The sequence below is a fragment of the Nicotiana tabacum genome, chromosome 1 (assembly GCF_000715075.1).
Source record: "Nicotiana tabacum cultivar K326 chromosome 1, ASM71507v2, whole genome shotgun sequence".
In the NCBI taxonomy this organism is placed as follows: domain Eukaryota; kingdom Viridiplantae; phylum Streptophyta; class Magnoliopsida; order Solanales; family Solanaceae; genus Nicotiana; species Nicotiana tabacum.
This window is the reverse complement of record NC_134080.1, coordinates 156,077,172-156,103,968: the sequence shown is the minus strand read 5'-3', so window position 1 is coordinate 156,103,968 and position 26,797 is coordinate 156,077,172. Positions and strand designations below refer to the sequence as shown.

The 26,797-nt window shown below is 39.6% G+C and overlaps 1 protein-coding gene across 1 annotated transcript; it reads left to right on the top strand.

Moving 5' to 3' along the window:
• The first annotated feature begins 381 nt into the window (after nucleotides 1–381).
• LOC107819035 (dolichyl-diphosphooligosaccharide--protein glycosyltransferase subunit 2-like) lies at nucleotides 382–7,960 on the top strand. The gene is made up of 3 exons (XM_075254221.1): nucleotides 382–1,237; nucleotides 3,695–3,764; nucleotides 7,613–7,960. Exons 1-2 carry the CDS (start codon nucleotides 517–519, stop codon nucleotides 3,721–3,723), a joined length of 750 nt encoding a protein of 249 aa, XP_075110322.1. The 5' UTR covers nucleotides 382–516; the 3' UTR covers nucleotides 3,724–3,764; nucleotides 7,613–7,960.
• The last annotated feature ends 18,837 nt before the right edge of the window (nucleotides 7,961–26,797 follow it).

Here is a 26,797-nt window from a genome sequence, read left to right as displayed (position 1 = left end):
AAAATATTTTCTTTTATTTAGCTAATTAATATTTTATCTAGTTACTTTTAATTTATCTACCTTACATAAAATTCAAATATACAAAAATAGTTCCACTTTGTTTTCAGTAATATTATTTTAATTTTACAATGATTTTTCTATTTTTATCTTTTAGTATGCTATTTGAAAAATACCAAAAATAAGTTTGTTTTAACAGTTAATTTATTTTAATAATTATTTTACTTAAGTAGAATTAATTAGTAAATGATATAGTATTTTTAGTCTTGTTTTAGAAGAAAGAGTATGCAATATGAGTATAATTTTGTGTGGTCTTAATTGATGAAGTCCAAAGAAATGACCCAATTTTAAAGCACAAACCGTAACACCCACTTCCCTACCACACATTTTCAAGACCTAGCTAAGACAAAAATTCCTACACTAAAAAGAGAAACAACCGTTTCTGGAAAAGAAAAAAAAAAACTTCATCTCTCGCTCAACTCCGGAGCCTCACTCTCATCACTGTGGCGCAGACTCAAAATGGGGAAAGTTTTAGGATTTTTTATTCCAGCGATGTGTACATTGATCTGTGAAACTACAATTTTCAAACCCATTTCAGATTCTCACCGATCTGCAGCTTTAGATTTGCTTACACCCAAAGATGGATCTTTTGAAAGCCTTGAAGTGACATACAAGGCCTTAAGGTCATTTGAGGTTCTTGGAACTGGAAAACAGCCTGGCATCAAGGCGGTTATATGTAAATCAGTGGTGGATACTCTTAGGTCTCCATCTTCAGCATCGAAAGATTTGTTTCAAGCATTGAGAGTCAATAGGATATTGAAGTGCGAGCTTAACAATGAGGCTTTGGCTGGTATAGCCTCTAGACTTAAGGATAACGTGAACAGTGGTGGCTCAGTTGGAAGTTTAGTCCTTATCGAGGGTCAAGCTTCTAAAGTTGATGTACACCTTGGAGGTGCTGATTCCGTTTTCCGTGCCATAAAGGCTCTTAGCCAAAGTGATGGAAGATGGCGCTATAGCTCCAACGATCCCGAGTCTAGTACATTTGCTGCAGGAATTGCACTTGAGAGCCTGGCTGGTGTCGTTTCATTAGCATCTTCTGAGATTGATAATTCTCTGTCCGTGTTCGAGTTTCCGGTGCCGATTCAAGGTTTCGGTTCGCAATTTCGGCATTTCAGTCCAACGATTGTCGCTTTGTTATTCCGATTAATTTGCAATTTTCAGTTTTGTTCATCAATAAAAGGTCCATTTCTCAATTTTCATTCTCATTTCACTGTGTTATGATAGCTTGGTGCGCGCGTTGGTTGATTTTTTATTCTACGTTATTTGAGTAGCATGTCTTAGTTTTCATTTAAATTGTTTTAATTAATTTTTTTTTCGATTGTGATGTATGTAGTCTTGGTTCTTGAATAAATGCTTTTAATTGGGTAGATGGAAAAATTGGAGTTGTTTCTTTCTTGGCGAGGAATAAGAATGGGCCATAAGGTGGGTCTTCGACCATAAAGAATCTGACCAAGTAATAGATCATGTTAGCTAGCCTATTTGCTCTCCAATAATATCTTGTTCATAAATTTGGCATCACAACAATCTCAAAGATTAGGAAAATAATTAAATGCGCTAGTTGCTTTAGGCGCGATTAATAATAATCATCACGGCTATGGGTACGGTTCCCATGGTATGGTCGTGATACCCAATCCCCATTCCGGGTGTGCATTTTATGTGACCCGACTATAACTTCGAATAATAATGCAATAAATATGTTGTAAATTGCGGGTGCATTTTATGTGACGCGGTTTGCAATGTATACCAAAACGACAAGTATACGACAATCGTGACTTGTTCCAAAAAATAATTCTATAAATATTAAAAATGGTTATAAAGTTAGAAATGCACAATATGTTCTAAACATGTAATTAATCAGATAATTAGGCCAATTATTAATAGTTGAGCGACCGTGCTAAAACCACGGAATTCAAAAATGCCTAACACCTTCTCCCGGGTTAACAGAATTCCTTACCTGGTCTTCTGTGTTCGCAGACCATAATTAAGAGTCAATTTCCTCGATTTGAGATTTAAAATAAACTGATGACTTGGGACACCATAAATTATTCCAAGTGGCGACTCTAAAATTAAATAAAATAATCTTATTTCGATTAATGTCACTTTAATTTAAAAAACTCCCTTATACCACCTTTCGGGTAAAAAGGAGGTGTGACACTAACCTTGCTAGTAAGGAATGATCTTTGAGGTAAATTGAGGGTTCTTCTCTAAGTCAAGGGCTAGATTAGAATACGCATATCAAATTGCTGGTTGTTTACCTCATTCTTTGGAATAAACTCTACATACAAGTGAAAACCTCTAAGACATCGAAAGTTTAAATAGTATGACTTGTTGCAATTATTTGCTTGTGTGCAGTGGTTTGATTAATAAAATTACATGTACTACTCAAACCTTCAGTTTAGATTTAGAATAGAAGATGATTTATTTTCTTGATATGCTCTGATTGCTTGCTTGTGTTGCTCGGACTTTCCTTCAAATTCAGAAAAAAGAACTTGGTCTAGTGGATACTTTATCCACGAGGGCCTAGTGTGTGTGAGTTGGTCTACACTTTATTCACGAGGGCCTAGTGCATTTAGATCCTACAGAAAGGGAGAAGTAACCAATCTCCCCGAGTATGAGTGCCACATTGGCTAGGGCTAGCTACTCAATACTTGCAGGTGTTAACGTGCACGGATAGGTTGAGCATGATTGTGCTACTCCATGGACTCACATATGAGTTGAGCTTGGGTTAACATAACCAGAGGCCCTACCAATGCACCACAAATGGGTTGACCTTGATTGAGCCGCTCGATGACCCCATCGATGGGTTGAACTTGAGTGAGCATAAATAATGGACCCACATCAACTTTAGAAGTCCCAATACGGTTTCCCAAATATACTTATGTAGAGCCATTATGTGTAAAATTTTCAGAAAAGTTGTTTCTTGAAAAAGTAACTCAATTTGTAGTTTCAAAATCAAATATTAGTTTTAGAATCAACTTGCAGCTTTGTTTTCAGTTATTGGATGCAAGGTTATCAGTTTAAATGAATCAGTTTCAGCTTGAGTATTCAGTTATTGTTATTTGAATTGTTTGCTCTACTCACTCCATTCATCACATATTTATATAGCCATACTAGTCTTGTCCCCCCGCTTAGGGGTTCCGCTTAGGGGTTATCAACGAGACATTCTTGATATCCTTTGGGGGTACTTAGCAAGTTTGGGCCTGCCTCATTGTGTGGCAGGCGTTAAGTGTGCAGTTGACGAAGCTCGTGGCTAGAGGTAGGCTTTCCCGATTCAGCTCACAAGCTTTATTGATTTATTCCAGAGGTAGCAGATCTCTTCTTAGGCATTATTTTCCTCTTGAGCTTTTATATATTCCAGGAAAATGTGTGTTAACTTTTATATTCAGGCATCAGTTAGAGGCTCATGATTTTGCTAATGCATTTTACTTTTAGATATGCTATGTAACGACTCGGTTGGTCATTTTGTATATTAGAGTCTCGTTCCCTATTTGATGTTTTCTATATATGTGTGTTTGTAATTTTGCGACTTGCGGGAATGATTGATTTGTTTGGTTGACTTTGTTTATTTGATTAAAGATTTGAACTTTATCGTTTGGGATCGATTTCCATGGCTTTATTTGACGTTGTTGGGTTGTAGATTCAAGCAGTTTGGAGTTGAACTTTTGAGGATTTGGCATCTTTGGTGATTTTTAGCTTATCTGGCGAAGGTAAGTCTCTTGGCTAACTTTGTTAAGAGGGAAACCCCTAGGATTTGACTTGATTGTTCTATGCTTAAGGTATTGGAATGGTGTATATACGTGGTGGCGAGTGTATATGCCCTTACCATGTTACATCCTGACCAGGATAGAATTGAGATACTTTATGCCTTTGTTTTGTTTTGATTATATGGTCATTTGATTTATAATTTGTTTTGCTTATATGTCTACATTTGCTCTCTTACACATTTTCGAGACCATGCCTAGGTTTATGGTTATTTATGAAGGCGTGAGAACTTATTCTGGATATATTGAATTACTTGAATTATCTGTAGTCATATAGAAATTTCATGAGCACATATCCATATGATTTTAATTTAGTCCTTGTGCATCTTTTATCTATAATCCTTGAACACATGCATATATTTTTGTATATGGATACTTGAGTTAGACTGAAAATTTTGGCACAAAAGGTATGGCGTGCGGATGAGATACAGTTATGGCACACATGACATAATGATCAGATATTTGCTTATAAATGGGCTATTAAACTCTTCTTTGCGCTTGGATTTGCATCCATTAGGTCATTTCCTGAGGCATTTGCCATACACCTACGAAAAACTATTTTATATATTTTAGCTAATATCATGTGTTCAATAGGTCATACTCTAGTTGAAGTGTCTAAATGTTGGCGAGTTCAGGGGCTGTCAGTGTATTCAGGCCCAACTAAATTATCAAGGGAAGCTAATATACATGGATATCACCATATCAATGAAGTGCATTGTCATTAATCTTTTAGGTTTGTGTATTTATGCTCTTTAAACTAGCCTTATTGTCCCCCACCTCTTTTCAGTTGAACCTCAAAGCTTCATATCCATTTAAAGTGCTTCTGTTAGAAATTTTTGGGAGAGCAAGACAATTAAACAAACACTCAAAAACTCACTATTAGAGAGGTGGAGGAAAGGATGATTTCTATTCAACTTCACTTGCACCAAATGTCTAGCATACATGAGTATTTATAGTAGAACTCCTACATATATCTAACATAAACTTCATGTGTACATATTAATTAAGTTCACACATGTACACACTAGTCCATACATGCCTACACTAGTTCACACAAATTCACATATGTCCACACCTCACTCTTTTCTAACTATATTATGAAAACATTAAATTAATGTAAAAAATCTAAATAAATGTGGACAAATGAAAAAAAGTTTATTACTATTTTTAACATCCCCCCCTTAAACTTGTTTCATTACTCCAAGCGCCATCCTTAACTTTTGAAAAGCGTCAATCTTCAAAGGCTTGGTGAAAATATCCGTAATTTGATCTCTAGACTTCACATGCTCAAGCTTCACAACTTTATTAGATATGCAATCTCTAATAAAATGATATCTCGTATCGATATGCTTGCTTCTTTCATGAATTACCGGGTTCTTGGCTAAATCTATAGCCGATTTGTTGTCAACAAAAATCTTTGTAGCATCTTCTGTGGTTGGTGAAGTTCTTCCAACAAGCTCTTGTGAGCACGTGATTTTTGCCCTATGAAATACTCCTATAAAATCCCAAGAAAATAGATTTTTGTTAATTACTTACCATTTTAGGAATTTTGTAGAATTTCATTTAATTGTTTGCATTTTGTGCACGTTTATGTTTTATTTAAATCATTGTAAATACCAAAATATCACGCATTGCATTTAGGATTAAATTTTACATTTTTAGATTAATTAGTAAATTAGTGTTTTATAAAAATGGAAAATCACAAAAAAAAGAGCTTATTTTTGCCTTCTTTACTGTTTAATTTCGAATTTTGGTAATTTTCTTTTAATTTGGCACTTAATTAGTTGTGGTAATTATTATTTAGAGTTAATTAATTTAATTTGGTAGGATAATCTAGTTTTGAGATTTTAATTTAGGTTTTTATTTTTATTAGGGAAAAAAGAAATTAAAAGAAAATGAAGAAGAAATGAGAAGATTCGGATTTTTGGGCCAAAAAGTTAAAATCCCTCAAGCCCAAATCAATTTTACCCGTCTAAATCTGTTAAATCCAGCCCAGATCACCCCATACCCGGTCCGCACCACTCAATGACCAAACGACGTCGTTTTTCGTTACTCCTTGATCAGGACCGTCGATCTTAATTGATCGGACGGTCCGGAACTGAGTCCCCTCTGATATATAACTGTCCAAATGTTCACCCCTACCCCCTCGTCTCTCATCTCTCTCACCCCAGCCCAACAAAAACCCTAAAAGCTGCCCTTATCTCCACCCGCCACTAGTGGCGGCGCCACCGCAAATCACCACAAAAAATACACCCCTGAATCCTCTCCGCCACCCAACCCCGAATCTCCAATCACCTTCCCTCAGAACTCCTTGGAACGTCTCGAATCTTGATTCAAAAGAGAAACCCTAGCACCGCCCTTGTTTTCTCCGGTGGCGGCGCCACCTCTGTTCAACCCCAAACTAACACCAGAGGACCTCCAAGGCTCCCTCACTCCAAATCCCCATTTGTTTTCCCTCGAATCACCCTAACTTTCGTCGAATCTTGAATCGAAGTTGAAGCTTTAAAAGCCCAAAATCAGAATCTCTTGAATCTGTGGCATGCATGACATAGGCTTCCAGTTTTTCGAGTTTTGAAATCTGATTCAAGGCAAAATTAATGTTGTCCGCTTGTTCTTGACAAAGAACAAGCGGTTATCAAGAACAAGCGGTTAGCATCAATTTTGTTTAAATTAGGGCATCCAGAAGTGTTTATTTGAGTTGGTAAGTCCTCCTTTCTTTTATCTTTTCTGTCCATTTTGTTATTTCTCCACTTACTCCTCTTTCTTTCTTCTCATTTTTTGTGAGTAGACTGAAAATTGACCAAGGTTCTGAACCTAGGCTTTCTTTTTTCTGGATCGATCCATGTCTGTATTTGTTCCGGCTGTTTTTCAGTTTTCCTTTCAACTTTTAAACGTTGCTTTATTCATTCGTCATGCTTAATTGTCACTCATGACTTTAAGCTTCTGATTTTTAGTCGTATGATTAGTTTAATTAGATGTTGCTGACTTAGTAATATAGTTAATTCTAGCTTATTATTTGGTTTAAATCAGTCGTTTAGTTTAGATTTTGATTTTGAAATCATTTAATTGGTTTCTTCTTCTGTTTTTCATGAATTACCAAATGGATTTTTTGATTGGCTTGGGGCTTTGGGGTCATTTCTGACCCATTTTCAAGGGAAGCCCACTCATTTTGGTTTAAGTCTTGGGTCAGAATTGACCTACATGGTTTGCTGTGGTAAATAACAGAGGGTCTAGGGGTTAATTTAGGAAATCTAAGTTGGGGAAATCTGATATAACTAACTTGGGAAGCTTCCTAGAAGCTGGCCTTTGGGACTCTTCTGAAAATTTGAGTTTTAACCTAGGGATTTCTAAGCAAAAACCAAAATTCCAAGAGGGTCTAAAGGCAAATTTGAATTCTTTTAGGCTGCCCTAATAACTTGCCTATAAAGGCATCCTTACTTTAGGTTGAAGTCAGATTTTGGAGAACTTAAAAAGACTGAAAAGAAAACGGCTGAGCATTTTTTTTGAGTATAATTCTGATATAATACTGAAGATTCTGCATTTTTCTTTGTTTAAAAATTGCTCAAATCTCACTTGGCTTCAGCTTTTGATCTTTCATTGCTCAGTTAACATTGCTGAAAATGACAAAGTCTTGCATTTGGGTTGAAATGGATTGAGTTTTGGATCTTTAAAAGTTTGGTTTAAAGTGTTGCTGTTTGGTTCTACTGTTTTATTGCTGAAATCTGGGTTCTGTTTTGCTGCTGCTGCTTCACTGATCTCAAGCTTTGTTTTCTGGTTTATTTTGCTATATTCAGGTACATGTTTCCGAATCCTATATAATGTGAGGCTCGAATTGAAGATTGAATTAAAAAAATGGAAGTTTGAAGCATATCATCAACTCCCTAGTTCATAGTTTCATTTTCTCATCTTTTTGAATTCCCTTGTTATGATTCGTTTGATGTATTGTGTTTGATTCGCTGCTAACAGCACACTCTCAAAGGCTATATTTGGTCTGCGTTTAGTGTGGAGTTCAATCTTCTATCGAGTATATTATAGCTAGGTGATCATTGAATTTTTACCACTGAATCTGATTCTAAACTACTATGGAAACTTCATGTATAACTGGTGCAATAGAATTAATAGTTACATTCAGCATTCCATCATGATAAATAGTGTAGACTGTGTTAGATCTCTTCCTATTATGTAATTCATTTGGACTGTCATAACAGGTTTTGTTGTATTTAAATAATGTTATGATCATGCAATGGCTAGCTGATTGTTTCTTAAGTAGTAAAGGGTCCAGGTTACTTCAAAAGTCGATTTATGCACTGATCTTACTCATTTTAGCTTAGTGATGTCCATAAGTTTTCAAATGTTCGTAGGGCTGTAGGTGTAATTGTAGTTTTAAAAATCAGATTTGAAAACCTTTGAGTTCTAGGCTGAGTTCTTTGTACGTGTGAGGTCAATTAATTATGGATATAAGTCTAATGTTTGGCATGTTACATTGATGATTCTACAAGTTTGTTTCAAGGGTGATGGTAACAGTGCCTAGAGTAAAACTGGGAATTGATAGCAAGGTGTAGTATTAAATGGTTTGCTTTTGTCAAGTGATGAATAACACAATAGGCACGTCTCTTTGGTTTGCACACCTGTTTGCCTCCATTGGGGCTCGATTCCGAGTTCTCCGCCTGCAACATGTGCTCGCCAATATTTGGGCTCTTTTTGGGCTTGAGTATCGAAATCATTGTAAGTCGAAAGGAAGTCCATTGCGTTTGGGCAGCCTCTCGATTTAAAAAATCTGAATTAGGGCGTCAATTTAGGAATAGTTGTCCTTTAAGTCGTATTTAATTATTGTAGTCAGTGGAGGTGAGCCATATTAGTAACACAAATAGTCTATGGCCCTCCAAACTTTAGTTTGAATATCTTTTTAAAATGGAATTGAGGTGAGCCGCGCCAAATAAAATCTCAAACGCGTGGCCTCACTTAATTATACCTTTTAAAAATCCTTAGAATTCGATGCGTGTCATTTAGCAAATTTCCATGGCCCTCGCAAAGTTAACAACGCGCAGTTGCTTTAGGCACGTTATTTCAATAATATTACCTTCCTAAATTAGGGTGCACATTTCATGTGACCCAAATCCAAATCTTAGTAACGTCGAATAAAATGTGTTTCGGATTGCGGGTACATTTCATATGGCGCGGTCCAAAGACACGTTTTAGACCACGTTAAATCTTCTTTAAAATTAATTAATAGCGGTTAATAAATATTAAAATATACCATAGGCTAAAACATGTACTAAAATCAGATAATATGTCAATTTTAATAGTTTAAGCGACCGTGCTAGAACCACGGAACCCAGGAATGCCTAACACCTTCTCCCGGGTTAACAGAATTTCTTACTTAGAATTTCTGGTTCGTAGACTTCAAAAGGAAAGTCGAATTTCCTCGATTTGGGATTTAAAATAAACCGGTGACTTGGGGCACCAATAATTATCCCAAGTGGTGACTCTGAAAATCAAATAAATAATCCCATTTCGAATAATGTCACTTGAATTGGAAAAATTCCCTTATACCCCCTCGGGGTATGTAAAAAGGAGGTATGACAGCTCTGGCGACTCCGCTGGGGAGTCAGAACCCAGCATCTCTGGTTCAGGGTTCAAGAATTCGAGCTTAGAATAACTGTTATGATTGGCTTTATCTGTTATCTGATTTTCCTACATGTTTGAGCCTAATGTGCTAAATGCTTTTTACCGCTTTGATATTCTGTGAACTGTATATAAACTGCTACGAAACCCTCCCTCTCTCTGAGTTTTCTAAATCACGGAGAAGGGTGCACTTTGTGTGACTTCTCTTCTGTCTAGAGTCTTATCCCATTTTAGAACGAGGTTCGGACAAGTTGCTAAGCCGGTGAAGCTTCTGTATTTTCGGTACGCTGCCCTCCCCTTGGCTCGAGTTGTCCGCTCGGGTAAGCCAGGTCTAGAACAATAAACCCAGGTTTTAAACCTAGTATGACAAAGCCTCATGCCGTATCCCTAGTAGGAACGTTTGTTTGCATCACGTGCATTTTACTTAGGAGGCTCAACACAGGGGTTGGGTCTGTCTAGGAAAGGTGTACCTGAAATGAAAAGACCATCCTGATGCATTCTACTTGCTACTTGTGCATTTATTTGTTTCGGATTTGTATGCTGACCGGCTTGTGGATAATAGAAGAAATTGGGAAAAGAAAATAACAGTGTGAAGGCTCAGAGAGGTAGTTACTTGTTTGAAAAATTAGTGTCCAAAATATACCGAAACTCTACCTAAATTTTGAAAAAAAAAGAAAGAAAAAGAAAAGAAAAAGAAAGTTGTCTTTAAAATTAGTTGGTTTTCATTTTTGTTAAATCTGGCCGAATTACGCCAGTTTGATTCTCACTGGATGTGGGAAACGTAAGCAACCCCCATCGGGTCCAACTTCCTTTTTCAAAAATAACCCAAAAACACCAAAATTTTATTTTTTGTCACAAATAAGCAGGGTGATGCCATTCTTGTTTAAAATAAGCCGAATGTCCCAAAAGGGCGCCGAAAGGCTATTTTTGCAAGAACAGACACCTTTGGTCATTTTTATTTTTCGATCGGTTAGTAGGCACAACCTTAAAATCTTCTTCTCCGAAGTGCTGAAAGGCCGTATCTGCAAAGCCGGGTTTTATTTTTGAAGTAAAATTTTGAAAAAATGGTATCACTTTTTTGGGTCAAAATAAGTTATTAAATAACCTTAATAAATGTGCAGGATGAGCACAAATGAAATTGAACCCTTCACAGTCCTTAAAGAGATCCCTTTACAGCTCCACATGTGGTGGAATGATCTAGGGAAAGGCAGTAGAGAAACAGTGGTAAAGGTTCTGGGAGGCCTCGTCGGACTATTGAACGTCAAGCCAAGGTTGGACATAATTGAAGCTTTAGTACCTTTTTAGGAACCAACTCGCAATGTATTCCATTTCTCTGACTTTGAGCTCACACCCACACTGGAGGAAGTGACGGGTTAAGCGGGCCTTAATGGAAACTTTAGAAGTCGATATCCATTGTCACCAAGACCGGTATCTCCCCACAGACTTCTGGATTTATTGAGTATTAGTCGGGATATCCAGGATGGAAATTTATCTGAATGTTATTGCACTCTCCAGTTCTTGTACCAACGCTATGGTAACCCCCGAGGTTTTGAAGAGTCGAACACTGGTCTGACCCATGCCGGAAATAAAGACAAATGGGAGGCAAGGCGGGGTTTGGCTTTTATAGTAGCATTCTTGGGTGTTGTGGTCTGGCCGCAAAAAGATGGTAATATAGAGGTAGGTCTCGTAAGAATGATCGATGTTGCAATCAAGAAAACCAACACCACTATGGTTCCCCTGATCTTATCTGAAATCTACTGAGCCTTGACTATTTGTCGGGAAGGAGGAAAGTTCTTCCAAGGGTGCAATCTGTTACTACAATTATGGATGCATGAACATCTCTGCTACCGGGTTGGGTATATGAATTACGGTATGACCGGTTTGAGTTGCATTGAAGAATTTGAAAGCCGAGTAGTGGGTATTGAATCCCCGAGGGTACTAAAGCTTGGTTTGCACATTTGAGCTCCTTGACCGCCGATAAAATTGAGTGGGCATTCGGATGGCTTCCTGTCACTGAAGTAGTATACATGTCAGCTGAAGTGTGTTATCTCCTCCTGAAGGGCATCCGGAGCATCCAGCCGTATGTTCCCCACAGGGTTTTGCGTCAATTAGGAAGATTTCAAACCGTCCCCCATGACGAAGATTTGAGTAAACATGTCATTGAATTGGTCCCAAAAGTCGTATTTCCAGAAGGGAGAATTCGCCAGGTGTGGAATGAGTGTAGATTTCTTGAACCTAAGACTATGGTGCGGGATCTAGCTAGGGGTGAAGTAGACCCCAAGTACATTATTTGGTTCGGTAAAAGGTTCCAGATTTTTGAGAGACCTGCTAAGAGAGCTCATGTTCAGCAATTCACCAATGACTCGCAAGAGCAGTGAGGTTGGTTGGCAAGAGAAGAAAGCTACAGGGCTAAAATAAGCCAGCTGGAAAGGCAAGTCATGGACCTTCAGTTTGAAAATGGTTTGCAAGCCGCCGCAAATGAGGGAGAAAAGAAAAAGCTAACTCAAGAAAATGAAGCCCTCAAAGCTCAAATCCGGAAAATGAAAATAGCTGCTAGAAACCCGGAAAGAAGTCGAGCAGATGAAAGGCTTATAAGCAGTCTGAAAAAGAAAGCCCTTGAGTGTCAAGATGACTTAGAAAAGTCTGAGGCTAGTCTAACAAAAGCCCGGGCTCAATTGGCGGAAAATGCAAAAGGTCGGACACAGTTTGTGCAACAACTAAAGAGAAAGTATGAAGGGATAATCACCAACCTGAGAAGAAAGGTAACTACTCTTGAAAATGAGACAGCCAAGCAGGCTAAAGACTTCAAAGCTGACAGGAAACACTGTTATGATTTGATGGCTCAGATGGAGGAAGGAATACAACAGTTGCAAAATCAACACCTTCACGACTCTCAGGTATTAGAAGCCAGGAATCAGCAGATAGGGTGATTGCTTCAGGAAAAGGGCAGAATCCAAGAGAGGATCAGAGCCATTGCTGATTACATTACCATGAAGTGCCAAGCATGCAAGGACATGACTCGTACCACCTTCTTCGCTGCAGTGATGACTTTCGTTCACCAGATAATGAGTGATTTGGAGCGGCTGCAAGGGGATCTCGCATATAGGCTCGCGGCGAGACCGAATGATGTCCCGAAGGCCCCAGGAGCATTAATGTATTCCTGATTTTTCACTTTAGTCTGTTTCTGTTGGAGTCTGTCAGTTTATTTTTGAGTATGTATTTTCTTTTTGTCAGAGTCTGTTAGTCGATTCTTGAGTCTGCATTGTCATCTTGCTATTAGAATCTGTCGATTTCCTTTTCAAGTCTGTTAGTTTTGAGTCATTGTAATCAAAGCATTTTCTTTTTATAAAAAATTGAAAATCCCAAAATATTTTGTTATTTCTTTTTCTTTTACATCTATCCCCAGAACTACACCCGGTCTGATTCATGCGGGGTCATTATACGTAGGCAATCTCCATAGTATTTGACCATACCAAAAAAAATGGTCTAAAATGGGATAAAAGGAAAGAGTGGGAGCGGAAGTAAGAAAAATGGGAAAGAAAAAGAAAAGCCGAAATTAAACATGCAATCGTTGCGAAACATGTAGAAATACATCTAACTGTATAGGTGCATCACACCCCAATGTGCGATTATCTGTCTGTTATTTGTCCCAAACTAACCGTTTACTGATGTTATATTCAGCCCAGGTTTTATAGAAAGGTGGTTAGTTTTGTGGTAGTCTGGCTTCGCATCCATACTTCACGAGGTCGAAGGGAAGCATTGAAATGTCTTCAGAAATGACTCTGCCAACAGTTCCTATTGTGGATGAGAGTCCGATCTCGGGCATCCCAACTTTAGAATCAGTAGTTGCCAAAGAGAATAGGTTACTGCGTCTTCGCATGATGGAAATGTGGTACGCCTGGGAAAACGGAAGAGAACCACCGAATGCAATCCCTGGATTTCCCGAACTTTTTCCCAGGGCAAGTGGGACCTCCAACATCCCCATAAACTATCCAAATACCCCACTAGGATACCCTACTATTTCCGCCAACTTTGTGGGAACACCTTCCGAGGCTCGCTCCCAGGTGTTAGCTTCAGGTGCAGCTTCGAATATCTTCACTGCTCCGCCTTGTTCGGCTACGGCACAGCCTACACTGCCCAGGCCCAGTTTTGACCCATCATCCTTTACCTTCCAAACACCATCTTTCCCACTGGAATCTACACAGTTTCCTGCCTATACTTACTCCCAACCACCTCGGTATGAGTTCACCGCAGGGCAAGAGAAATCCACCAAAACCCATGAGCAAGAAGAGATTGCGAAGAAGATGAGGAGTATGGAACAAAGTCTCAAAAGCATACAAGGCTTGAGTGGACAGAAAAGTGTATCCTATGCTGACTTATGTATGTTCCCTCATGTGCATCTACCATTGGGATTCAAACCCCAAAATTTGAGAAGTATGATGGACACGGTGATCCTATTGCTCATCTCAAGAGATACTGCAACCACATGCGAGGAGCCGGTGGGAAGGAAGAACTCCTCATGGCCTATTTCGGAGAAAGTCTGGTCGGCATCGCATCTGAGTGGTACATGGACCAAGATATATCCCGCTGGCACATCTGGGATGACCTTGCTAGAGATTTCGTCAGGCAATTCCAGTACAACATTAATACTGCTCCAGATAGGAACTCGTTGACAAACTTGAAAAAGAAATCCTCGGAAAGCTTCCGAGAGTACGCAGTTAAATGGCGTGAATAGGCCTCCAGGGTAAAGCCTCCGATGGATGAGGTTGAGATGGTCACAGTTTTCCTCCAAGCTCAAGAAGCTGACTACTTCCAAAATATAATGTCCGCAATGGGTAAACCGTTCGCTGAAGCCATCAAGATTTGCGAAATGGTTGAAAATGGGTTGAAAACGGGTCTAATTCTAAGACAATCCGCCATTAGAGCTATCTCCCAAGCTATTCAGGGTGGGTCTGGAGGAGTGGCGAAGGGCAAGAAAAAGGAAGAAACATCCATGGCAGCGTCAGGTGCAAGAAAACACTGTACTCCCAGATCCTTTTTCTTAAAAAGGACCCCGCAACACTACTACCCTCACCAAGACATAGCCTATGCTCCTCAGCCATACTCGGTCATGAATGCTCAACCTTATTTCCGGCCGCAACAACAAGCCAACCGGAACCAAGATCTATTTCCTAGAAACCAGCCTCCTTACCAAAACCACTACAATCCCCGGCCTCCACAAAACAATTTCCACCCTCATGAACCACCCAAGAGGCCAAATTTTACACCGATTGGCGAACCCTACTCCAGCCTGTTACCAAAGCTTGTCCAAATGGGTCTGCTACAGCCTGTTCCTCAAACCAGGCAAAACCCAGCATTACCCGTTTACAGAGCCGGTACCCGATGCGCCTATCACTCAGGTGCAGAAGGGCACGACACGGATGACTGTTGGACTCTGAAGAGAGCCGTGGAAAACTTGATAGAACAAAGGAAGATAGTGCTAAGGGATGAAGATATTCCTAATGTGACTAACAACCCGCTACCGACCCATAACAACGGGCCGGTAATCGGAATGATTTGTGAGGACAAGGAATTTGACCCAGCATTGAAGGTCATCATTGCCATCGCTGATGTACAAAAGAAACCAAAAGCTGCCCCGAAGCAAGATAAAGGGGAGAAAAAGAACAAAACCACCCCTCCAAAGTCAGAAAAGAAAGTTGAAGTGGAAATTGGGGCAATGACTCCCAAAGATGTTGTTCTCTATGTCCCTCGAGGCCGCAAAGAAAAACAGATGGCTTTGAGTCCTCCTAGAAGATTCGAACTGAATAAGACAACCCAAATGTATGTGCCCAAAGGAGCTTATGTGATGCGGGGGCCAATTAATCTACCAAGGCTGAGTGAGCCCGTGGTTATTGGCCGCGCACCACAAAAGCCCATGACGGATCCTACCGCTATGCCCTAGAACTACAACAAATCAGTGGTGACTTACAAAGGCAAAGAAATCTCGGGAGAAGTTTAAGAAAATAACCCGGCTGAAAAGTATTTCAATTTGGAAGAGGTGAACAATGCCACTCGAAAGCGCTTCCCATCTAAGAAGCCCGTGAGTGCCGAAAAAGCGGAGGCCTTCTTTCAAAAGATGAAAATGGCGGATTATGAGGTGATCGACCAGCTTTGAAAATTTCCCGCACAAGTCTCCTTGTTATCTCTGTTGATGAATTCCACCGAACATCAAAAGGTATTGATCATGACCCTTAACGAAGCATATGTGCATGTTGAGACCTCTGTAGAGCAGTTGGAGAGAATGGCAGAAAGATTTTTTCGCAATCAACCAGATCTCCTTCAGCAAAAATGACTTGCCCCCAGAAGGGGCCGCACATAACAAAGCCCTGCACTTGACAGTCAAATGCGAAGAGTACTACGTGAAAAGGGTTATGTTGGACGGAGGCTCTGGGGTATACATTTGCCCACTCTCAACTCTGCAGCATATGGAAATCGGTACCGAAAGAATCCGACCCAACAATGTTTGTGTACGTGCCTTCGATGGTATCAAAAGGGACACAATTGGAGAGATTGATCTAATTCTGACCATCGGCCCAGTAAACCTTAAAGTAACCTTCTAGGTTCTAGACATGGACACCTCCTACAACTTTCTTTTGGGGAGGCCGTGGATTCATACAGCGGGGGCTGTACCCTCTACTCTTTACCAAATGGTGAAATTCGAGCATGAGGATCAAGAGATTGTGGTCCATGGGGAAGATGAGCAATCAATTTATTCGGACCCATCAGTCCCATATCTTGAAGCAAGAGAGGGGAGTGAGCACATAGTCTATCAAGCCTTTGAAATCGTAGTCGCAGATCAGTGCGAAGAAGGAAAACCTTGCCCTCAACCCTTTCTTTCCAATGCATCAATCATAGTCGCTTAGGAAATGATCAGGCGTGGCTTCAAACCGGGGAAGGGGCTCGGGAAATCATTGCAAGGAATAGCTAAACCTATCACCCTGCCTGCCAGTAAAAAGTTCTTTGGGGTAGGCTTCAGACCCACACCAGCTGATGTAAAATGGGCAGATGATAGAAAGAATGATGGTTGGGTTTTGCCTCAGCTGGTGCCGCATCTGTACAGAACATTTATCAAGCCGAAATACAATGAGTAAGAGGAAGATGAGGCCTTTACGGTTGAAGAAATCGAAAAAATATGTGGGGCCATGAGGAAGATACTGTATGAAGCCCACATGGTCCAACCAGGGGAAGACTCAAGCACCGCTGAGGTGCTGTATATGGGGCCTAATGCCAAACTGCAGAATTGGAAGGATACGCCATTCCCAATCAGGCGGGAGTCCCGGTAGACCTGTCCTACCACTTTTCCTGCATCACGAGTTATTCCAGGGTGTAACTCGGATGTTTTCTTTAGTTTTCTGTCTTTTAATTTCCAATGTAACCCCTGTTATCTTCAAATTCAATGAAATGAAATCAATATTTCATCGTTCATCTTTCTTTATTCTTTCTGATTTGGTTATTTTTCTCTTTTATTTCTTCTTTCAGTTCTAATAATGTGGCTTTAAATAACATGACATGCTTGCGGACTTCATGCCCAGATCCAAACACGTTGTCTAACTGCGAAGTAATGAACCGAGAACCAGAATATGATGAAGAAGAGGCTTTTAGGGAAATAAATCGAGAATTGGAACAGTTTGAGAATAAACCTAAGCCAAACTTGAATGATACGGAGCCGGTTAATTTGGGTACTTCTGAAGAAATCAGGGAAACCAAGATAAGCATTCACACAGATGAGAAAACCCGTGACGCATTGATCCAACTTTTGTTTGAGTTCAAAGATGTGTTTGCTTGGTCATACGATGACATGCCAGGACTAAGTGTTGATTTGGTGGTTCATAAGTTGCCAACTTACCCCCATTGTCCCCCTGTCCAGCAAAAGCAAAGAAAGTTTAAAACCGATATCAGTGACAAGATTAATGAAGAGGTCACAAAATAGTTGAAAGCGTGGGTGATCCGAGTCGTTCGATACACCACATGGTTAGCCAATGTAGTTCCAGTGCCAAAGAAGGACGGGAAAATTCGAGTGTGTGTGGATTATAGAGATTTAAACAAGGCAAGTCCCAAAGATAACTTCCCTTTGCCGAACATCCATATCCTTGTTGATAACTGCGCCAAACATGAGATATAGTCCTTCGTGGATTGTTACACACGATATCACCAGGTGTTGATGGATGAAGAAGATGCAGAAAAGACAGCTTTTACCACACCTTGGGGTACATACTGTTATAGAGTCATGCCATTTGGCCTGAAGAATGCCGGGGCAACCTACATGAGAGCCATGACTGCCATTTTTCATGATATTATGCACCAAGAGATAGAGGTGTATGTGGACGATGTAATCATCAAATCCAAAACTCAGGACGACCATGTTCGGGACTTGAGAAATTTTTTGAACGGTTGCGCAAATATGATTTGAAGCTGAACCCAGCCAAATGTGCATTTGGGGTACCATCTGGCAAACTTTTGGGATTCATAGTTAGTCGGAGGGGCATCGAGTTGGACCCGGCTAAGATAAAGTCTATTCGAGATTTGCCTCCTCCAAGAACCAAGAAAGATGTTATCAGATTGTTGGGAAGATTGAACTACATCAGCTGATTCATTGCTCAGTTGACATCCACGTGTAAACCCATATTCAAATTGCTGAAGAAAGATGCGGCAATCAAATGGACAAATGAGTGCAAGGAGGCTTTTGATAAAATCAAAGAATATCTGTCAAATCTGCCGGTATTGGTCCCACCTGAGCCAGGGAGGCCCCTGTTCTTGTATCTGACAGTCTTGGAAAATTCTTTTGGCTGTGTTCTCGGGCAACATAATGTGACCGGAAATATAGAGCAGGCTATTTACTATCTGAGCAAGAAGTTCACCAGTTATGAAGCCAAGTACACTTTATTGGAGAGAACTTGCTGCGCCTTAACTTGGGTCGCTCAGAATCTGAGGCATTATTTGCAAACTTACACCACTTACCTCATAACCAGGTTGGATCCTTTAAATACATATTTCAGAAATCAATGCCTATCGTGAGATTAGCAAAGTGGCAGATCTTGCTCACAGAGTTTGAGATAGTATATGTCACTCGCACGGCAATGAAAGCCCAGGCGTTAGCAGATCATTTGACTGAGAACCCGGTTGATGATGAATACCAACTTTTGAGTACTTACTTCCCAGATGAAGAGGTAAATTCAGTTGAGGCAGTATCTGAAGACACCCACGCTTGGAAAATGTTCTTTGATGGGGTGGTAAACACAAAAGGTGTTGGAATTGGGGCAATCTTGATCTCACCCACCGGCCAGCATTATCCAGCCACAACCCGACTTTGATTTTTTCTGCACGAACAACACCGCCAAGTATGAAGCCTGCATTATAGGTATGAACATGGCAATCGACCAAGATGTCGAAGAGTTGTTAATCATGGGAGACTCAGATCTGATTATCCGACAAGCTAAAGAAGAATGGGAAACCCGAGATGTCAAGATTATTCCTTATAGACAATATGTGGAAGATCTTGGCAAGCGATTCAAGTCAATAGAGTTCAGGTACATCCCTCGTTGCAATAATGAATTGGCCGATGCGCTTGCTACCTTGGCCTCGATGCTGCCATACCCAAGCAATGCCCACATTGACCCCTTGGAAATCCAAATCAGGGAAAGGCATGGCTACTGTAATACGGTTGAGGTAGAGACAAATGTTCAGCCATGGTATCATGACATCAAAAGATTTTTGAAAACCAAAGAATACCCCGAGCAAGCTAGTGGGGACCAAAAGAGAACCATTAGACGACATGCAAGTTGTTTCTTTTTGAGTGGTGATGTCTTGTACAAAAGGACCACGGACCTCAACTTGTTAAGATGTGTTGACGCCGAAGAGTCTGGAAGAATCATGTACGAAGTACACGCATGAGTGTAAGGACCCCACACGAACGAGTATGTTTTGGCAAAGAAAATCCTCCGAGCGGGCTATTATTGGATGACCATGGAAAAAAACTGTTTTAGTTTTGTTCGTAAGTGTCGTCAGTGTCAGGTGCACGGGGATTTGATTCATGTACTACCCACAGAACTGCATCCCATGTCAGCACCTTGACCATTCGTCGCCTGGGGCATGGACGCCATTGGGACAATCGAGCCAAAAGCCTCAAATGGGCATAGATTCATATTGGTGGCCATCGACTATTTTACTAAATGGGTTGAAGCAATCACTCTCAAATCCGTCACCAAGAAAGCTGTGGTAGTGATAATAAGCGAAATCTGGGTGATTTAGCTATTGTTTATGCTTCTGCTTGATGATATTCCAATGATATATTGTGATTAATTGATGAATTATGGGCTTTAATAGTGAATTGTATACATTTCAGGTAAAGAAGCGTATATTACGTAAATCAAATATGATTGGAACCATTTTGGAGCAGTAAATGAAAAACCCCTCGGAATTAATTATGGTGGAAGAACAAGAAAAGAATCAAGAATATGGGACAACTAGACTAGCGCAGTCAGGTGCGCGACCAGATGCGCGGCTGCGCTAGTCCAGATTTCGGGAAAGGTTGTTTAAATGGGTAAAATATGAATTTCTTCTTAATCCCACTCAATTTACATAAAGCAAGAACTCCATTATTGGAGTTAAGCAGATGGAGAGTGGAAGATCTGATTTTTAGAGAGAGAAGGAGGAGGAAACTCATCTTCAACTATCAAAAATCAATAGGAACATCAACTTGGAGCAAAGATTGAAAGAGTTTTTCTAAACCTTCTCTTAGTATTTACGTATATTATGTTTAAAGATTTTTATTGTTGTTATTTGTATAATTATGAGTAGCTAAAAACACTAATATTCTTGGGTCATGGATGTTAGATAATTATGTTATTTGAAGCTTAGATTGAAGATCTTGAATTTATTATTATGGGTTGTTTATTTGATTCTGCTTTTAATTATTTTACTGCGTAGCTAATAGTGAAATATTATTTACGAATCTTGAGTTAAACTTGAAAAAGGAAATTATTGATTGCATATAGAATCAAATAGAGCAAGATCCGGATCCTGGGCATCGGGTGAAAGATTCGCAATTAAGATAGAACTATACTTAATTGCCTTGCTTGGTTGAAAAATAGGAGTTGTAAATGCATTCTTGCTAATATTAATACCATAGACATATAGGTATTAGTTTAACTTGAATAGATGCATAAGAACTCGAAAGATTCTTATGAATATTATTAACCCTATAATCAATAACCCGGATAATTCAATTAATTAATCTAAAGCTAAAATAGTAGCATAATTTCTAGCAAGTCCATGACCCGGGAATATATTTATCCAAATTGTTATAAACATATTGTGAAATTGGTGTAGTAATTTTGTGTTGAATTATTGTGCAATTATTAAGTACGTTGTAAATTGGTTCTTTATATATTTTGTGATAATTTAACTTGAATTGATAATTGTTTGAGTCTACATCAGTCGATAAGTTGATCACAATTCCTCGTGGGAACGATACTCTACTTACTACTATATTACTTGTCGATCGCGTGCACTTGCGTGAGTGTTTTGGTCGCAACAAGTTTTTGGCGCCGTTGCCGGGGAATTTGAAATTAGCTACTTGACTGTTTTAAAATTTTATTAGGTGTTGATAAAAAAAACCTAAATTTTCCATCTATTTTGTTTGTGTTGCGCAAGCTCTTCTCTTGAATGCGGAGGAGTAGAAGCACAAACGACCTCTTCCCTTTTGATCCTGAAATTGAACGAACAATTCATAGAACAAGGAAGGAGTGGGAAGCTAGAAACAAAACAGAAAGAGAGTTTTACATTCAAGTTCAACCACAGCCAACAGTGATGGCAGGTAATCAAGAACGTGCGGTGATAGAAGCAGCAAGGCCAAACCTTTCTAATATGACTCAGGCCATTGTGAAGCCTGAAATCACCGGTCACTTTGAGCTTAAACAGTACATGGTGTAGCTGATACAGTCCACTGGGCAATATGTTGGTCTATCTCATGAAGACCCACAAAGGCACATTCAAATTTTTTTTGGAAATGACGGATACTTACAATTATCCAAATGTTTCCAAGGATTATGTCAGGCTGACCTTATTTCCCATTTCATTATTGGGGGATGCTAGAGAATGGTTGCAAAAAGAGCCAGCTAATTCAATCCACAATTGGGATGATTTAGCAAAGAAAATCCTAATCAAGTTTTTTCCCACCAAAAAGACAAAGTTTTTGCGGAGTCAGATTCTTGTGTTTCAACAACGGGATGGTGAAACTCTTCGCCAAGCCTGGGAAAGATACAAGAAACTACTTCGGGATTGTCCTCATCATTGTCAAACTGATGAAGTACTGGGCCATACCTTTGTTGGTGGATTGGACGAAACTTCCAAAATGAATCTTGATTCAGCTTGTGGAGGTAGTTGCATGGCAAAACCATACAGTGAAATACAACTTCTGCTAAATAACTTTACTGCTAATGATCATAATTGGCAAGGTGAAGGAGAACCAAGGAGAGCAATGAAACAGAAAGCAGGGTTACTTGAATTGGATGACATTTCCGCCATGAGAGCAGATTTAGCAAAATTGGCAAATCAAATGACCAGAATGACAATGGGACCATCACAACCAATGCAGCAGGTTCAACAAATGTCAGTTTGTTGTGAAATGTATGGAGATAATCACACAAGTGATATGTGCCCAACGAATCCTGAATCTATTTATTATGTGGGGCAACAAAGCAGAGGGCCGATGAACCAACAGGCACAATATGGGAACACTTACAATGCAAATTGGAGGAATCATCCTAATTTCTCTTGGGGTGGAAATCAATCAAATCAGAATCTATATAGACCCCAAGGAAATTTTAATCAACCTCAAAGGCCACCACAACAGGCAGAAGAAAGTACAAATGATTTATTAAAAAAATTGTTGCAAGACAATCAACAACTAAGAATGAACTTCAGAAATCTTGAAAGGCAAATGGGACAACTGGCTACAAATCAAAATACTAGACCTGCAGGGGCACTTCCTGGTGATACAGTGAAAAATCCTCAAGTGAGTGCAATTACACTTAGAACAGGAAGGGAGTTAGAAGAAGTTTCATCAAAGAAAAAGAACAAGCAAATACCTGAAGGTGAATTAATTCCCAAAGCAACACATGAAGCAAGGAAAGGTGATACAATTTCAGCACCTCTAAATATTCCAAGACCACCACCACCTTTTCCACAAAGATTGTAGAAAAAAAATGACGATCGCATGTTCAACAAATTTCTCTCTATGTTTAGTCAGATTCAATTGAATATTCCGTTGGTAGATGTGATTCGTGATATTCCAAAATATGCCAAATACATAAAAGACATTGTGGCTAACAAGAGGAGACTGACTGAATTTGAAACAGTTGCACTTACTGAAGAGTGCACTTCAAGGGTCCAAAATAAGCTTCCTCAAAAGCTTAAGGACCCTGGCAGCTTTACTATCCCTGTAAGAATAGGCAATGTTGACGTAGGTCATGCACTTTGTGATTTGGGAGCAAGCATAAATTTGATGCCATTGTCTTTGTACAAACAATTGGGTTTGGGAGCTCCAAAACCCACCACAGTGATGTTGCAACTAGCAGACAGGTCCATAGCTTACCTGGAAGGGGTGATAGAAGATGTGCTACTGAAAATTGGGAAATTTATTTTCCCAGCTGATTTCATTATCTTGGATTTTCAGGCCGATGAAAAAGTTCCTATTATATTGGGAAGACCTCTCTTGGCTACAGGTGATGCTATAATTAAAGTAAGAGAAGGAAAAATGATCATGAGAGTTGACAACGAGGAAGCTGTTTTTAATGTATATAAAGCAATTCAACTTCCTCGGCAGTATGAAGAATTGTCTATGATATCTGTCATGGAGATTGATGAACAACTTGTTACCTCAAGTGTATATTTGCAGGATTCTTTAGAAAAAGCAATTGTGTTGTTTGAAAGTTTAGAGATTAATGATGAGGTTGAGGAGATGAAACATAATTTGAATGCAACATGTGAATATATAAAAGGTTTTAATCCCTTTGAATCGTTGAACAGGCTAGATGGTCCTCCTCTGAAGCCCTCAGTTGAAGAAGCTCCCAAATTGGAATTAAAGCCTTTACCTTCTCATCTTCATTATGCTTATTTGGGTAGATCTAAAACGTTACATGTTATTATTTTGGCTGACTTGTCTGAATTGCAGGAGGAGAAATTGTTAAGAGTACTACGTGAGCATAAAAGAGCAATTGGGTGGACAATGTCCGACATAAGAGGTATTAGTCCAGCTTTTTGCATGCATAAAATTCTCATGGAGGAAGAGCACAAGCCAAGCATAGAACAACAACGCCGCCTAAATCCGAACATGAAAGAGGTGGTAAGAAAAGAAGTGATTAAATGGCTTGATGCAGGTATTGTATTTCCAATATCTGATAGCAAATGGGTAAGTCCAGTCCAATTTGTTCCAAAGAAAGGAGGAATGACCGTAGTAACAAATGAAAATAATGATTTGATTCCCATTAGAACTGTTACTGGGTGGAGAATTTGCATAGATTATAGAAAATTGAATAATGCCACCCGTAAAGACCATTTTCTCCTTCCCTTCATTGACCAAATGCTTGATAGATTAGCCGGGTAGGAATACTACTGTTTTTTGGATGGCTACTCGGGATATAATCAAATTGTTATAGCCCCAGAAGACCAAGAAAAGACCACATTTACATGCCCTTATGGGACATATGCATTTAAAAGAATGCCATTTGGTCTTTGCAATGCACCTGCGACTTTTCAAAGGTGTATGATGGCTATTTTCACTGATATGGTTGAAAGATTTGTGGACGTATTTATGGATGATTTTTCTGTATTTGGATGTTCTTTTGATGAATGTTTAATGAATCTTGATAAGGTCCTTGCTAGGTGTGAAGAAACAAATTTGGTACTAAATTGGGAAAAATGCCATTTCATGGTACGTGAAGGCATAGTCTTAGGGCATAAAGTGTCTAAGAATGGATTGCAGTGGATAAAGCAAAGGTGGAAGTAATCGAAAAATTACCTCCACCAACATCCGTTAGAGGCATTCGCAGTTTCTTAGGCTATGCGGGCTTTTACCGTCGTTTCATCAAGGATTTTTCAAAAATCTCATCTCCTTTGTGCAGGCTTCTTGAGAAAGATACATCTTTCAAGTTTGATGATGCTTGTCTGAAAGAATTTGATGAGCTGAAACGAAGATTAGTTACTGCACCGATTATCATTTCTCCAGATTGGAAACTTCCATTTGAATTGATGTGTGATGCAAGTGATATAACCATTGGAGCTGTTTTGGGGCAGCAGAAGGAGAAAATATTTTGTTCCATTCACTATGCGAGTAGAACTCTTAATTCATCTCAAATGAATTACACTGTTACTGAAAAAGAGGTGCTCGCAGTAGTATGGGCATTTGATAAGTTTAGATCCTATCTAGTGGGGACAAAAGTCATAGTTTACACAGATCACACTACTATAAGGTATTTATTTGCAAAGAAAGATGCCAAGCCAAGGTTAATTCGATGGGTTCTTCTTTTGCAGGAATTTGATTTGGAGATTCGAGATCGAAAGGGAACGGAGAATCAGGTTGCAGATCATTTATCCAGGATGGAAAATAGAGGCCATGTCACTGAGGGAGAATCAATCAAAGAAATATTCCCTGACGAAGATTTGCTAGCTATCACTTCGGATGAAACCCCGTGGTATGCTGATTATGTGAATTTCATTGCAAGTGGGGTGACTCCACCTGAATTCACAGCTGACCATAGAACAAGGTTCTTACTTGATATGAGATTCTACAAGTGGGACGAGCCTTTTCTATATAAGCAATGCGCAGATCAATTGGTAAGAAGGTGTGTCCCTGAGGAGGAGATGAATGCAATATTGCATGACTATCATTCTTCTCTTTATGGAGGTCATCATGGGGGAGACAGAACTGCACAAAAGGTTTTGCAATCAGGTTTTTACTAGCCAAAATTATTTAAAGATGCACATGCTTTTGTTAAAAATTGTGACAGGTGCCAAAGAACCGGAACGATCACGAAGAAGCACGAGATGCCTTTACAAAATATTTTGGCAGTAGAACTCTTTGATGTCTGGGGAATAGATTTCATGGGACCATTTCCATATTCTAATGGGCACAGATATATTTTGGTTGCAGTTGATTATGTGTCTAAGTGGGTTGAGGCCATTGCTCTTCCTACTAATGATGCGAAGGTAGTGGTAAGTTTCGTAAAGAAGCACATTTTTACACGCTTTGGAACTCCAAGAGTGTTGATAAGTGATGGAGGAACACACTTTTGCAACAAATTGTTGAAAAATGTCCTAGCAAAATATGGTGTGAGACACAAGGTTGCTACTGCATATCACCCTCAAACGAGTGGTCAAGTTGAAGTGTCAAACAGGGAGGTAAAACAGATTTTGGAGAAAACTGTGAGCGCAAATAAGAAAGACTGGTCCGGTAAGTTAGAAGATGCATTGTGGGCTTACCGAACTGCATACAAGACTCCAATAGGTACTTCTCCATACAGGTTGGTTTATGGAAAGGCATGTCATTTGCCTGTTGAGCTAGAACACAAAGCCTATTGGGCAATCAAAAAGCTAAATATGGATATGGACTTAGCCGGTGAAAAAAGACTGCTACAACTCAATGAACTTGATAAGTTTCGGTTGCATGCTTATGAAATGCCAAGTTATATAAATAAAGAACCAAGAGGTGGCATGATAAGCATATCCAATATCGTGAGTTTGTGCCGGGTCAAGAAGTTCTTTTGTTTAATTCAAGGTTAAAGCTTTTTCCAGGAAAGCTTAAGTCTCGTTGGGCAGACCCTTTCATTGTAGTAAGCGTGACTCCTCATGGAACAGTTGAATTACGAGACACAAATTCAAGTGGTACTTTCTTGGTAAATGGGCAACGAATTAAACATTATTGGGGTGGTGACATTCAACGTCACAAAACCTCAGTAGATTTAATTGATGTATAATGCAATATGGCATCGTGCCGCGACGTAAAATAAGGCGCTGGTTTGGCGGCAACCCAACGATCATGGTATTTTTGAATATGATGTTTATTGTTTACTAATAAATACAGGTGAACGAGGGCTGATGCTAAAAAAAAAAAAAATTCAGAAATCGTTCAGGTGCGCGGCTGCACACCTGACCGCGCATTTTACCACGCTACTTTGGGTGCTCTCTGTCTTGGCCCCGCACCTGACTAGCGCGGCCGCACATTTGACTGCGCTAGTTCAGTGGCTCTCTGTCTTGGCCGCGCACCTGACTAGCGCGGTCGCGCATTTGACCTCGCTAGTTCAGTGAAATTTTTCGTT